The 14,253-nt window shown below is 44.9% G+C and overlaps 1 protein-coding gene across 1 annotated transcript in view; it reads right to left on the bottom strand.

The window, feature by feature from the left end:
* The window catches only part of FSTL1 (follistatin like 1), a 64,003-nt gene that overhangs the window by 13,585 nt on the left and 36,165 nt on the right, over positions 1-14,253 (bottom strand). The window contains exons 3-6 of the mRNA XM_058295763.2: positions 6,497-6,601; positions 4,204-4,333; positions 3,421-3,453; positions 1,988-2,118 (exon numbers count right to left, since the gene is read on the bottom strand). Coding sequence (XP_058151746.1) covers positions 1,988-2,118; positions 3,421-3,453; positions 4,204-4,333; positions 6,497-6,601 — 399 coding nt within the window. The remainder of the gene's footprint in view (positions 1-1,987; positions 2,119-3,420; positions 3,454-4,203; positions 4,334-6,496; positions 6,602-14,253) is intronic.

Genomic DNA, 14,253 nt, shown 5'->3' with positions numbered 1-14,253 from the left:
GACGTGTTGAGGGGAGGTGTGGCCCATGGACTTGGGAATCCAATGTAGAGGCAGGTGTCGGTGATTCCAGAGGCAGGGTGCCACCAGAAGGCCACTAGGAATGGCTACAAGATCCCAAGTGCTCCCTTGAAAGAGTGGCCTGGGCTCCAGCTCCCCTTCTTTGATCACCATGGCTTTGAGTCCTGCTCAAACAGACCCCACAGGGGCCATTTCCTCAGCTTCTGAAAACTTGTCTTATTTATTAATTTCTACTCCTGTCTGACTCTCTTGGCTTGGCAACAGGATGTGTTTTCCTGTGGAAAACAAACCACTCCCTCCCCACCCCACCCCCTCCTCAAAGGCTCTGTTATGTGGGAATGGTAGAGACAGAGAACAGGGAAGGGATGAGTTTTCTCATCCAGGTGTGATTTTAAGAACTTGGAATCCTGAGATACCCTTTCTGCCACAGAAGAGAGAAATCTCTATCAAAAAACAATGACATGGGAAGCGGCTGTGGCTCAATCAGTTGGGCTCCCGTCCACCATATGGGAGGCTCTGGGTTCGCATCCCGGGGCCTCCTTGTTAAGGCAGGCTAGCCCGCACACTGTGGAGACACAACAGCCCAGAAGCCGCGGAGTGCTGCTGGCCCGTAAGCGCCACGGAGAGCCGACTCAGCAAGGTGACGCAACAAAAAAGGAAGACAAGCAAAAACGCAGAAGAGTGTGCAGCAAATGGACACAGAGCAGACAGCAAACAAGCTGTGGGGGGGTGGTGGTGAAATAAATAAAAATAAATACAGGCACAGAAGAACGTACAGCAAATGGACACAGAGAGCAGACAGTAAGCAAAAAGTCTCAAGGCGGGGGATAAAATATATATATTTGTTAAAAACAAAAAACAAAAAAACAAAAAACAAACAAAAAAACACAATGAGACAAGCCAAGTGTCCAAATATCCTATTTCAGCCTAACCCAGTATTTCCCCATCTGTGGGGTTCATAATTAAGTGAGTCAGAAAGAGGAGTCCACAGACTAGACTGACGTTGGCCATAGTTGGTGGCCTCAGAGCTGCCCAGGTGCCTCAGGTCTGGAGCTGCTTCTGCTGGCTGGGTGCTGGGACATTTGGAAGGGTGTTAAGGGAATATATGACTGGGGTTGGGGATCGGAGGGCATCTACCCAGAGATCTGTGTCCATAAGTGAAGTGGGCTTTCGTGTTTATGTGGAATGTGGGTATCTGAGTGCGTTTGTCTCTATGTGGTGTGTCTCTGTGTGTGGTATGTGTACTCTGTGTGGGGTGTAGAAATGTGATGTTTGTGTGTGCACTTCTGTGTGTGGTATGTTTATCTCTGTGTATGGTGTACAGATGTATGTCTGCCTTCTTGTCAATTGGTTGGCAGACTGCGCTTAACCACATCTTCTGTCTTAATCTCCCTGAAAGATCTCCATGCCACGGTGGCCCTATCCACTTAGTTGCTAGATACTTTTTCCTCTTCCTTGTTGAAAACAGCATCTCTTGCCAATGGGAATGATTTGTCTCGTCAACTCAATATGATGGGAGCAACAATAATGAGGCTCATGAGGATTCTCTGGTCCAGTGAAATGTCAGTCCAATGACTCGTCCCTGATGAAGGGGAGCTCTGCAGACTAACGGGGTCTGGGTCCAGGTGAGATCAGAAAGTATTCTGTATGAACAGCCAGCTCTAGTTGGTATCACACAAGGGGAGGGGGACGAGCCTAGGTCATAGCTCTCACTGACAGGCTCTCCAAGACCTCCATGGCTTTAACTGCCCAAAGGCAGCTGCGCATGGAGTTAGACCCCAGAGGCTCGAATGACTAAACACTCAGAAGGAAACTATCACAGCTTCATGGAATGGTCTATGATAAGGAAACATTCAGGAGACTCTAAGCAGTTTTTATTTCCTTGTGGTCTAGGAAGATATGATTAAGCAATGGAAGGAGAGTCTTCCTTTCTCTGGGTGAACAGTTTTGACCCCCAACTTTGAAATACCTTAAAGTACTTGTCTAGGATTTCACTGTAGTTGCTGCCTTTAGAGAACCAGCCATCTGGAATGATCTCAGCTTCCAGCCACTGGATGATCTGACGTCGGAGCTCATCGCGGTTGGACTGATAGCAAACGACTGCAGGAGAGGGAAGGGAGGTGAGCTGAGCGGTGAGAGGAGGACCCCAAAGTCACCAAGCACCTGCTACATGGGAGACTCAGTGCCTGGGGCTCTGCCTTTGTTGTTCCACTGACCCTTCACTGCACTCTAGGGAGATAAGATTATCACACACATTTTACAGAGTTAGAGTACACCCAGCCCAGAGCACACAAGTACAACAGGTCTAATCCAGGATTCAAGCTCATGTCTCTATAAAAGTCATAAAGATCTAAAGATTGGACCTGAGAGACTATGTTGCTTAGGTGAGAAAAATAGAGGACATTTTCATTGACTTTAGGAAGCTGGAAAAAAAAATTAATCCATCAGTAGAACAGCTCACTTGGCTCAAAGATGAGCTGAACTAAAACACATGACCAAATGAGACCATTACAACTCTTTATGCCACTGGATTTCTGCATTTCTAAACATAGCTTTTTCCTCTCACCAACTGGGTCTATCAAACTATTCTCCCACTTAAAATTTTACACCACCTGCGTCATCCTTTATTTAAATAATATAAAACTAGGCCACAGAAAGGCCATATTTAAGGTCTGCTCTGGAGAGTGGCTGTAAGCCACACTGAAACAAAGGCTCAGACTGTGAGTTGGCTGAATGGGGAAGCAGAGAAGGGGAAGCCTCAGCAGAAGGAATTTGTGCAAAGGGCAGGGGGCCAGGACAATAAAAATCTGGAGATTTCCCCCATTTTCTCCCTCCCCAGCTGTGTGATTTGGGAAAATTCACTTATCCTTTTTGAGTCTCAATTTCTACATCTATAAGGTAATTACAGAAAGACCTACCTATCTCACAAGGTTATTGTGAGGACCGAAGGAAAAGTATGCATTAAAGGGGTCTGTCACTATAAACCATGGTGGCATTTCTATTTTTATTAATAGAAAAAAATCACAGGAGTCTCACTGGCATCTTCAATTATCTCCCTTCAAAAAGTGTCTCCAGCTCATACAGGCTTGAGCTTTTGGATTCTGCTGGCTCCGTGGCAGCAACATGTCTTACAGGATTTCCTGTCCTTGTAGCTCAATCACTACTCGGCAAAAACGATAACTCAGCCAACATTCTGACCCAACCAGCTGCTTCAATTGGCAGCACACAAAAAATGCAGTTTTGCAGCTTTTCTGAACTGTGCAGCAAGGGACCAGTTTGGGGTCACAGGTTCTGACACAGAAGATCCCTTGAGCTCTAAAAGGGATCATGGAATGCAAGATTTCCATCACGAAAAGAATTTTCTCCCTTAGATGCAATTTGTTAGAAAAAGTGGGCACTCACCTGGGCTGGCAGAAAGACTTACGGATTTCTTTTCTGTAAGACAAAAAAATATGTAAACACACTAAAGAAAAAAGAAAATGTCTATGTATTACTAGGATTAAAACTGTCCCACATTAAGGGCAACATCTGCAACTTTTTCATCATTTTATCTTGAGTTGGTCTCCTCTCCTTTTAGGGCTTAGTATGGGGATCTTTTACTTCCTTGATTTGTTTCAGTTTTAGGCTGTGGGGTAGAGACCAACTCTGAGGAAATAATTTCTTGTTTCTCCAGGGAAGTTTAAAGCTGAGAGGGGCCAGGCAGGGTTGGGGCTTGGCAGGGAACTTGTGTCTAATTACCAACAAGCTCAGAGGGACCCCTTTCCTCTTAGCCATTAGGATAAGTGCAAAATAGAGGATCCATGATACTAACAGTACTGAGAGGCATGCAAATTTAAAAAGCACGGGAAAAGTGAAAATTACATGTCTTCTTAGAATTCATTTATGGACTTCCTTATTATTATTGATCAGTGATGTGGTCCCTTTATTTACTACCCAGTGGCAGACAGTTCTGGAAGCCCCTCGGGGTCTGACTGCTAGAAGCCCTGGGCAGAAGCCTGGGCCAGCCAGGGCAAACCTAGCATGTTCATGAGTGCCAAGAGGATGCATTTCCCAGCAATCAGATGTCTCCATGGCTCTGGGCAGCTGTGGTCAGGGTGGAAAAGACTCCAGGAAGCAGGGCTACCTCTTCTGCTTGCTGGCTCCCCATGGCTGGGGTTGCGATGCAGTGGCAAGAGCATGCCTTACCTTTGCAGTGTCCATCGTAATCGACTTGGATCTTGGATCCAGTGAGGCAGGCGTCTCGGTGCAGCTCACAGTGGTTGAGGTAGGTCTTGCCATTGCTGCCACACACAGGCCTCTTGTGAGGTTTGCATTGCTGAAAGAGACCCGCCAGGGGATTCTGTGCAGTCATGGATGCCAAAACACACAGGCACACATACACAGAGGAACCTGGAAGGGAGCTCTCCACCAGCAGGGAGACAGCCTTTGTTTCCATCGGGCATGGGGAGCCTCAGCAACGGCCACTGGTGACTGACACCACCCACTGCCTGCCGGTTCCCCAAGGCCCGCTGTGTCAATCCCGGTACAGGACCATCTCTTCTACTCAGTGCAGAAACATACACCCCTCACCTTACCAAATTCGCAGAAAGGGTATTTAATTGGGAGCCAGGAATCTGGATTCTCTGCCACTTTGTAGCACTGGGAAAAGTCTTTGGATGATCTAAGATCCCTTAAAACTCCAGCATGCTAGGACACAAAACAGCTAGAATGGATAGCCGGGAATGCAGAGACTGAAAGCTGGCAAACACGTGTGTACATACACATACACAACACACATATTCTCCTGGGGCCTAACTACAGGGGCTTTTGCTCCTTTGCTCTCATGCTTTGCTTAGTATTTTGGGGCCATCTTGTCTTCCTCCAAATCTCACAGCTCCTCTTGGGAGGCTTAGGGTGGGGATGGGGATGCTTGGGTTATTGTAAAGTAGAAGGAAGAACTTTAGGGACAAGGAAATGGAATCACGTTCACTTAGCACCTAAGGCTCTGCTTTGGCTATCCAAAGTGCCAAGCTCACAAGCAAGATCAATTTCTTTAGACTTTTGTAGTTTCTTAAAGGAGACGGGTAAATAAGTTCAGCTCAGACCTAATAAAGGGACCAAAGCAAGAAAAAGCAGATGCAAGTGAAAAGAAACACAGAACCTGAAACTGGAAGGGTTTTCTAGCCCCATCTCTCCAATTCATAGATGGGAATACTAAGGTCCAGGAAGACAAATTTTATTCATTTAATCAATATTGATGAATGAGTGTCTACTGTGTGCTGCATGCTAACACTCAATGCGAAATGATTTGCTCAAAACTATTCAAAGAGGATGAGGTTGAGCTGAAACTAAACGCCAGGTCTTCAGACTCCAAGCCCAGGTTCAGCTGTCCACACAGTCGCCAGGTACACCTCTGGTGAGGTTCTCCCAGCGGGATCCGGTTTTCAGGTTTCTGGGGCTAGAGGTTTTCTTTCTGTGGAAATGGATCAGGATTCTAACCTGGGGACCAAGTCGAGGATAATTACAAAAAGACAAATGTCTTTCTAGGCTATATGCTGATTTTACAGAAGTGGGGGCATGGAGGAGAGAGATAAGGAACACATGAGGTTCTTATGAACTTACCAGAATCCTGCCTTAAAAAGAGGCAAAAGTAGGGTATTTCTCAAATCTCACTTTGCTTTTTAGCTTCATTTTTTAAAAACCTGAAAAACCTATACTCTGCCTAATATTTTTTTACCAAATGGTTAAGTCCTTTGACCTGGAAAGCCCATTTGTGGCAATCAGTCCTACAGAAATAAAAACAAGAGCATGTAAGGATATTTCCAAGAGGGTTTTATTGTTTGCAGTGGAAAAAACAACCATGAAACAACCTAATGTCCATCTATAAGGAAGTGGTTGAATAAACAGGTTTCCTTTATATTACTAAATATTATGTAGCTGTTAAAAAAATGAGTTAGAAGTATCTATATTGACCTGGAGGGTTATCCATGACATGTTATGGAAGTTAAATATATCTATATATCTGACTGTGATCCCATTTTGTAAAAAATAGAGGGCTGTCCTATAGTTTCTATTAGCACAGAAAAAAATGACCATGTGAAACAATATATACCAAACTGTTTAGTACGGATTATCTCAGATTAATGGGCCTGAAGGATTATGGAGATTTTTTATTTTATCCTGATAAAATAATTATTTATTATTATCCTATACTATTTGACTTATATAAAGCAATTATTAATTTTGTAATTTAAAAGATCTTATAAAACAAACGATTTTTAATAAAAGCCAAAAAAAAAATCTTCATATTCACATCTGATTTTTAACCTCTGAGTTAAAAATTCCACGTGTCTTCTTGGTTGGTTTTACAGAAAAGGGGAAAAAAACACATCCAGAGTACTTGAGCTTTTACAGAATGGTGAAAGAGTTGACACTGCCAAGCTGACTGACAGCTCCAGCAAGGTAGCCCCATGTGGCTGTCCCCGACCTCAGGGCTTACCTCAATGCAGAGGCAGGTGGGTTCTCCCTTCTCTGTGACTGCACACTCCCGGCCGGCTCCACAAAACACATTGGCACAGATCTTGGATTTGCTCTTTAGTTCTTCCTGAAACACAAAATCATAAAGGAAACCCTATTATAGAGATGAGCCCATCAAGAGGAGCCAATGGTAGCCATTACCTTCCAGGCTTTAGGGCTATGTCCTGGAGTCGTGGCACATGGTGGCTGGGAAGGTCTTCAACAACCAGAAGCTTCCCCTAATAGGCAGCACCACACTGTCTGGCACTGTTCCAGGCCCAGGTAGCTGAGGCACTGAGATTGTTTCTTGAAGAGCAAGCGCTCCTTTCTTGCTTGCTTCCTTTCTTCTACTAACATTTATTGAATGCCTATTATATGCCAACACTTCACTGTAGGCTGGAGATATAAAGAAACTGTCTCAGTCCACAGGAGCTCCAGAGGAAATTCACAATAAAGAGTGACTTGGGAAGCAATATGGAAGTGCAACAGGAACACCAAGGGGCCGGAGGGGAGGCGGGCAAGGATCAAAGGAGACTTTCTGAAAATAAGATGCCTTAACTGTCTTAAAGGACGAACAAGAGTAAGCCAGGAAGCAATGGAAACACTTGAGAGAACATGGTGACCTGAAGGACCTTAACTTCACTGAGTGGTTTTCAGGGCAGTATCACCTCAGAGGGCAACGGAAGAATGGCTACGTGGTTGGAAACCTGCTGTTATTCACTGTGTATCCTACTCAGCCACCTGTCCACGTCTGCCTCTGGCTTCCAGACCAAGAGGGCCAGCCACCCAATCGAAAGTAGAACGATCCGCAAACCTTGCTGGACAGGATTTCTGGTTCAGAGGTATGAACTGATGAGGCAGAGATGGTCTCAGTTTGAATGCCGGTAAGTACGAATCTGTAGATGACATATTCATTCCCTCACATTAACTGGTAGGAAAAAGCCAGCCCCGACTCACTGGCCACTCAGCAAATCAGTAGTAATGGTGGTTAATGATGGAGAATGTGATTTCTTCAGCCACCCCCACCTCCACCCCAGACTGGCTGGGCAGGCACTGAAGGGCAATGAAGGGCTCCAGGCCTAAGCCCTGGGGCTGTCATTTGTTGTGACAAAACCAACACCGGTGGCAAGAGCTGCAATGGCATTATGTGACTGACTGGCAAAGGCAGATTCCATGATCTATGTCTTACAGAGAACTCATGCCCACAAAGCTAGTAACAGTAAAATTCTTGCAGTCAGTAAATGTTTTCTTTCCAGAATTAGCTCAAAAAAAGCAAAAACAAAGTAGATGCATGACTGCGGAGGCTGTGTCCAGACAGCAGGACTGCTGCCACCTGGAGGCTTCTTTGGGAACTCCAGGTTATTATTTTCTCAAACAAGTCATCTTACGTCATGCAGGGCTCCTATTGGCCTGGAAGCCCGCCTCATGCTTACATTTCATTGGTGCACACGTTGTTGCTAAACCAATTCTTTTTTTGATGTTGCTAAGGTGAATTCAATAAAGCTGGCAGGCAGGTAAGAAAAGAGGAAGTAATTCCCAGAAGGCTGGGGGACTCGAGAGCTGTTGTTTCCTAAACACCGAGCAGTGATAAAAATCAAGCATATTCTCCAGACAGGGCCCTCTTGTGGAAATTGTGCCTGGGAAGGTAAAGCAATACTAAAAGGAAGAGGAAAAGGCTATCGCTAATCAGTGTGAAAAGTCTCAGATAACAGTACCTTTCCCCTCCCCTCCAAGAAGCAACATTCTAAGGGAGGTATACAGAAATCTACAACAAAGAAACTTTTCTCCAGAAAGGACTCCTCTTTGTGTCCTGTGGGCCTGTTACATGAGCCACAGACACACAAATGTATGTAAGCATTTGGATATATGCCTACACATAAGGCATACCAGCCCGCTGCTCCAGACACCACATGCTTTTACCATTTACTAGCTCTGTGACTGGAATTAGCCATTTTAATTCTTTGAGCCTCAGTTTCCTTATCTGTAAAACAGAGGTAAATACCAGCTCTGCTCTGCTAAGATGAAATACCTGGAAGTGCAACATAAACTGTCAAGCAAGCTGTCAGTGAAAAGTGTTATTAACTACAGATTAACTGAACAGTTATCAGTGTGTCTTACAGAGCTTCTACAGAATAGCCTGTGGCATTTATAGTCTCCCTTTTTTCCTTATGTTGCTATTTTTAGTGAATATCAAAAAAGAAAAGCTTCATACTTGTTTACGAAAGCATTTTTCAGAAACAGCTCTCAAAATCCATTTAAAGAAACAGACTTTTAATTTAAAATATAACAACTAATATACAAATAGTGCAATTAAAATTTACAAAGTATTCTGATACCTATGAGCTTATCTCACTGTGCTGACAGTGCAGTAAGAATGTGTTTGTTAATATTAACCCCACTTTACAGAGAAGGAAACAGAAGATCAGAAAGTGTAAGTAGGGAAGCGGATTTGGCTCAGTGGATAGAGCATCCGCCTATCATATGCGATGCCCAGAGTTCAAACCCAGGGCCTCCTGACCCGTGTGGTGAAGCTGGCCTGTGCGCAGTGCTGCTGTGTGCAAGGGTGTCCCCTGCATAAGGGAGCCCCACGCATAGGAGTGTGCCCCGTAAGGAGAGCCGCTCCACGTGAAAAAAAAGTGCAACGTGCCCAGGAGTGGCGCTGCACACGCGGAGAGCTGACGCAGCAAGATGACGCAACAAAAAGAGACACAGATTACCAGTGCTGCTGACAAGAACAACAAGTGGATACAGAAGAACACTCGGTGAATGGACAGAGAGCAGATGACCAGGGGGTGGGGGGGTGGGAGGAGAAAGTAATAAAAAAATAAATAAATCTAAAAAAAAAGAAAGGTTAAGTAAGTTTCCAAGGCCCCAAAGGGAAAAATTAGAGGAGCTAGCAAGTGTTCAGAAAATAGACTGATAAATAGACATAGATAGCTAGACAGGCAGATAGATAGATAGATAGAGAGAATATGGCAAAAATGGAAAAATGTTAAAATTGGTGTATCTAGGTATTTGGGAAGTAGTAGGGATATGTCAGGGTTCTCTGTATGATTTTTTAAAAACTGTCCTGTAAGTATGAACATATTTCAAAACAAAAAGTTAAAAAAAAAAATTAGGAGCTTAGAATTCCAACCTAGATCTTCAGACAGCAGATAATTAAGCTCCCATTTATAAACACCTGGCACCGGCTAAGTGATTTTTTTTAACACATTATCTTACTTAAGCTCTACAACAACTCCATAAGGTAGACATCATGATTATCTCCATTTTACAAATGAGGGAACTGAGCCCTAGAGGTTAAATAAATAGAAAGTGGCAGAACTAGGAAACTACCCATTCTAAGGGAAAAGTTCTTCCAAATTTGTATTTTTATATCCAGATAATTTAAGGTTAAGGGAAGGCCCCTAAAATATTATGAATGGAATGTGATTTGCATAATGGAGAAAGTGGGCCTGAGATTTAGATTTGAATCCCCCACATCTCGCTTCTGCTATTTACTTGCCATAGTCGTAGACAAGGTAGTCTCCATGAAACCTCAGTCTCCTAATGTGTAAAATGGGCACACTCATCCTTTCCTGGGTTGTTTTGAGGATAAAATGAGATGTGCTGCATGCAGCAGAACACCTCTCACAACTGAAGTGGCTACCATAAGAGTGTGCAACTTATTTTCAGACAGTTTTCCTACTAAGATGCTGTCTTGTCCCTGTTTCACCCCTGTCCCCTTACACTGGAATGATAATACTGGGAGCCTAAGAACTGACTGAATGACCCCAGTGTGAGAGAAGCTGCTAGTTACAGGGGAGTATTCTGCTTTGCAGGTGGCAAATCTGTCAATAGGTGGCAATCTCTCTCTTTGTCTCAGCTGAGCCCAGAGCCGCAATGCAGAAGTGCTCCTGCAGCTCTGTCCCAGTGAGATGGGTGCAGGGAGGTATGAGAACAGGGCACCCACAGGTGCAGGAGCAGGTACTCAGAACTGGGGGTTTGCTAACTTGGGAAACTGTCTCACAGGCAGCCCTCGGCCCTTCCCATTCACAGGCATGCTTCAGTACAGAAGTCAACAAGGAAGATTTTCTCCAGAGAGGGGGCCTCTTTGTGCCACTGAAACCCCTTCCCCAGGCCCCGTCTTCTCTGGGGGTGGGACTGAAAATCCACACCCCACAGCTCCAAGTAAAGTTCCTTGGGGTGGCAGGTGGTCTTACCGGAGTCACTGGCCATTCTAAGTGGGGCAGAAGAACATTTGGGGAGGGGGCGAATATGGCCCATGTTCTCCTGGGACAGGGGTTTGGCCTGGCTGCCTAGTGGGGAGGGTGTTGTTGAGAAGGAGGGAGAGAGAGGCAGGGTGGAAGGGTGGGCCTCACCAGTTGATATGGGGGGCAGGCCGGGATCTGACATCTGACATCTGATGGGCAGTGAGGGCCTTGGAAGGTTTGGGATTGGGCCAGTGACATGATGAATGTGTGCTTTGAAATGTTCATTTGCATCGGGTCCACTCAATTCTGAACTTCTGACTCAAAGTGCAGCAACCTGTCAGCACCTACAAGGGAGGCTCTTCACAGGTCTCTCCTCCTTACAACTTCTTTTTTAGTCCTATGGAACAGACGAGAAATTTGAGATGCAGAAAAGTACTGTGTCTGCCAAAGTCCACAAAACTACAGTCAGAGCCAAGCGGGGACCAGAACACTGTTTGGATTGACTCCAGAGCCATGGTGTCATCCCCTTACAGGGGTCAGTCAAGGGATGGAGTGGCAGGGCTGGCATGGGGGCACAAGAGAGTCTTGCAAATTAAATGGAATTGTTCGTTTTACCACTGTAAAAATCTTAGGAATTAGGTGCCAAAACTGTATGAGGATTTCACCTGTGTATAGATGACCACTTGGCACACGCATGTTCTCTAGGGACATGAGGTCACATGCAGGCCCGTTATTACAGAAGTATGAACCCATTATAGAAGTGTGAATGTCGCTGTGAGGGTGGGAGGGGTTGAGCTGGGGGCAGGGGCATATTCTGGAAGTGTGGGTACCCTGATACACAGACAAAAAACAAGAAAACACCTGCCCACCAAATGGAGCAGGATCCGATTTCTAGCTTTAACCTTCTGCATCATCTCCCTGGCTTGCCTCCATGTTGTTTTCATTCTGTGTTGCAAACCATGCTCTGGGGGTTTGGTGGCCTGGTGACTTCACAATGCAAACGCCCCTTAGCAAAGGGCTCACCAGGAACATTCCTGACTTTCACCAGGTGAAAACTCTCTCTCGGAGCAAATGTCAGCCATCATATGGTAATAATACTCCTTTATACTTGTACAGCAGTTTCCACTAATCTGTAATCTTTACTATCAGTTTTGCTTCACAAAACCTTTGAAGATAGGCAGGCAGGGATTAACCCAAGGCCAGACTTAACCACCCCGGATGAAGAGGAAACAGGCCATCGTGGACCCGTCCAAGCTCTCCCAGTGGCAGGGCTGTTTCTTGGCCCTAGGTCTCCAGACTCTAAGTCCAGGCCTCTTTCCAGTCTGCCTCTTTATAAATCAAAGCAGGGAAGGTTTTGTCTTAGATCCAAGGTGCTGAGAAAATGGGAATTATTTTTGGAAAGAAAAAAAAAGATTATTTCAAGCAAATGACTCATATACTAAACACAAAACCACCACAGAGGTGACAGTGTGCCTGAGTCTCTGGGCCCACCAGTGTTAAGTCTGAACGTAAAATACACTTTGAACGTTTAAAAAAATCCTCTGACAAAAAACAACTTCTGGAAGAACAGCATGCTCTGGCAGGAGAGGAAGCTTATAAGCAAAGCCATAAAACTGTCAGCTTAATAACTATCATTTCTCCAAAGTGATCTGCTCGCCTCTATCCCCTCTATCCTTTTCATCCTTCCCAAATTTCTTTGTAAAAAGAGCCCTCCTTATGCCAAGGTGGAATTTGGCTGGCTCTACTTGCCACTATTCTGTGACAGAGCCGCTTTGTTGACGTAAGAAAGGCTTTCCTTGCACTGCCAGAATTAGTCATGGAAACTTCGCAGGAACACTAGAGCCCCTCGATTCACAGAACACCCTGGAGGTTGGAACAAAGGAATTCACAGCTCTGGGGAGAGCAGGGGGAGGTCTGGGTGGGGTGTATAGGGGTATTGCTGGCTGCTCCCAGACAACCGATCTGGAAAGGAACCCTGGAGCACAAACCAGGACAAGCTGAGCAGAAAGGTGTCTGCCCGGAGCACTCACTGACACTGTTCAAGTCTGATTCTTTTTCTCTAGAAAGGAAGGTGTCGGTAAGCCCTCCATATTCGAGGGAGAGAGGAGGGAGGAGGGTGGTGATTTCCAGCAGTTGCTCTCCTGCACTCGGCAGTCGGCACTGGTTTTGCAGGGACAGAGGCCCCCTTTATGTGCTCACAATGAATTTTAAGATTTATGCTGCAGGGTCAGATCCAGGTTTTGTGTGGCCCGAGGCATGAACAATTCAGGGGCTCTCCTTAAGTAAATGAATAATACACAATTATGAATGCAGAATTGGGCACAGGTCTTCGAAGGGGCCTTGCAAGTGGAGGGTCTGAAACCTAAGCTTAAACTTTGCCATAAATTCAACTCTCCATCTACCCTATTCTTTTTTCATAAACAAGATCTTTTCAATAATGGCTTTGGGCCTTTGGACTATTAGACCTCTTTAATATTTTATGCACATACAGCTTATGAAGAAGACACTAAGAATCTGTCTTGGACATTTTGGCTTTCTACAGATCCACTGCAGTATCCTAGAAAATTCTCAATAAACATTTTTTACATTAAATGTCACTGAGGGGAAGTGGATGTGGCTTAAGCAGTTGGGTGCTTGCCTACCACATGGAAGGTCCTGGGTTCAGTTCCAGTGCCTCCTAAAGAAGACAAGCAAGACAGCAAGCTGATGCGATAGGCCGGCATGGTGAGCTGATGCAATGAGACGACGCAACGAAGAGACATAAGGAGGAAGCACAAGGAGAGACACAACAAGTGGGAGAGGAGGTAGCTCGAGCCATTGGGTGCCTCCCCACCACATGGGAGGTTCTGGGTTCAGTTCCCAGTGCCTCTTAAAAAAAGAAGACAAGCATGCAACAAACAGACACAGAGAGCAGACAGTGAGGGTAAACAACAAGAGGTGGGAGTGGGGAGAAATAAATAAGTCTTTTAAAAAAATCAGTTTCCAGTGACAGTGGGACTCTGGATATTCTGGGGAAGGCATGGCTGGGTTCTTTACTATGAAATCAAAACAAGGGATGCATCATTCCAAGGGAATTCATTTTAAGATAAAAATATTTAGTATGAACCTGTCATTCAAGAATTATTTAATCCTCCCTTGAATTAATTTCTATGTTCAGCCTCTATCACAGTTTATGGGATAATAAGATTCTGACATTTTCTACTCATTATGTGATGATAAATGTGTATGCCCAGAAATGATTACTTTCAAATGTCAGCTGGGACAATGGTGTTTACTATAATCATATTATTTTACAGACTCTGTCACTTTCTGTTTGCGTTTTCGAACTGACCATTCACCTTCCCAGGTGCTTATTTGCCATCTCTGGAATGCCTCCTATTCCATGTCCTTAGGATTTTCTTGAGGTGGCCCAGACACAGACTAATTCTTGGTCTCTTCTGGTCAGGGCAGAAAATAGCTGGCATGCATTAAGCACTTACGGAGTTAGAAACATGCTGGGCCCTTTCACACAGAATCAAAAATAATCTCACGAGGATCTGTGAGGTCA

This window comes from Dasypus novemcinctus, chromosome 4 (genome assembly GCF_030445035.2).
Source record: "Dasypus novemcinctus isolate mDasNov1 chromosome 4, mDasNov1.1.hap2, whole genome shotgun sequence".
NCBI lineage: Eukaryota > Metazoa > Chordata > Mammalia > Cingulata > Dasypodidae > Dasypus > Dasypus novemcinctus.
The sequence above is the reverse complement of the archived record's forward strand: the minus strand, read 5'-3'. Positions and strand labels throughout refer to the sequence as shown.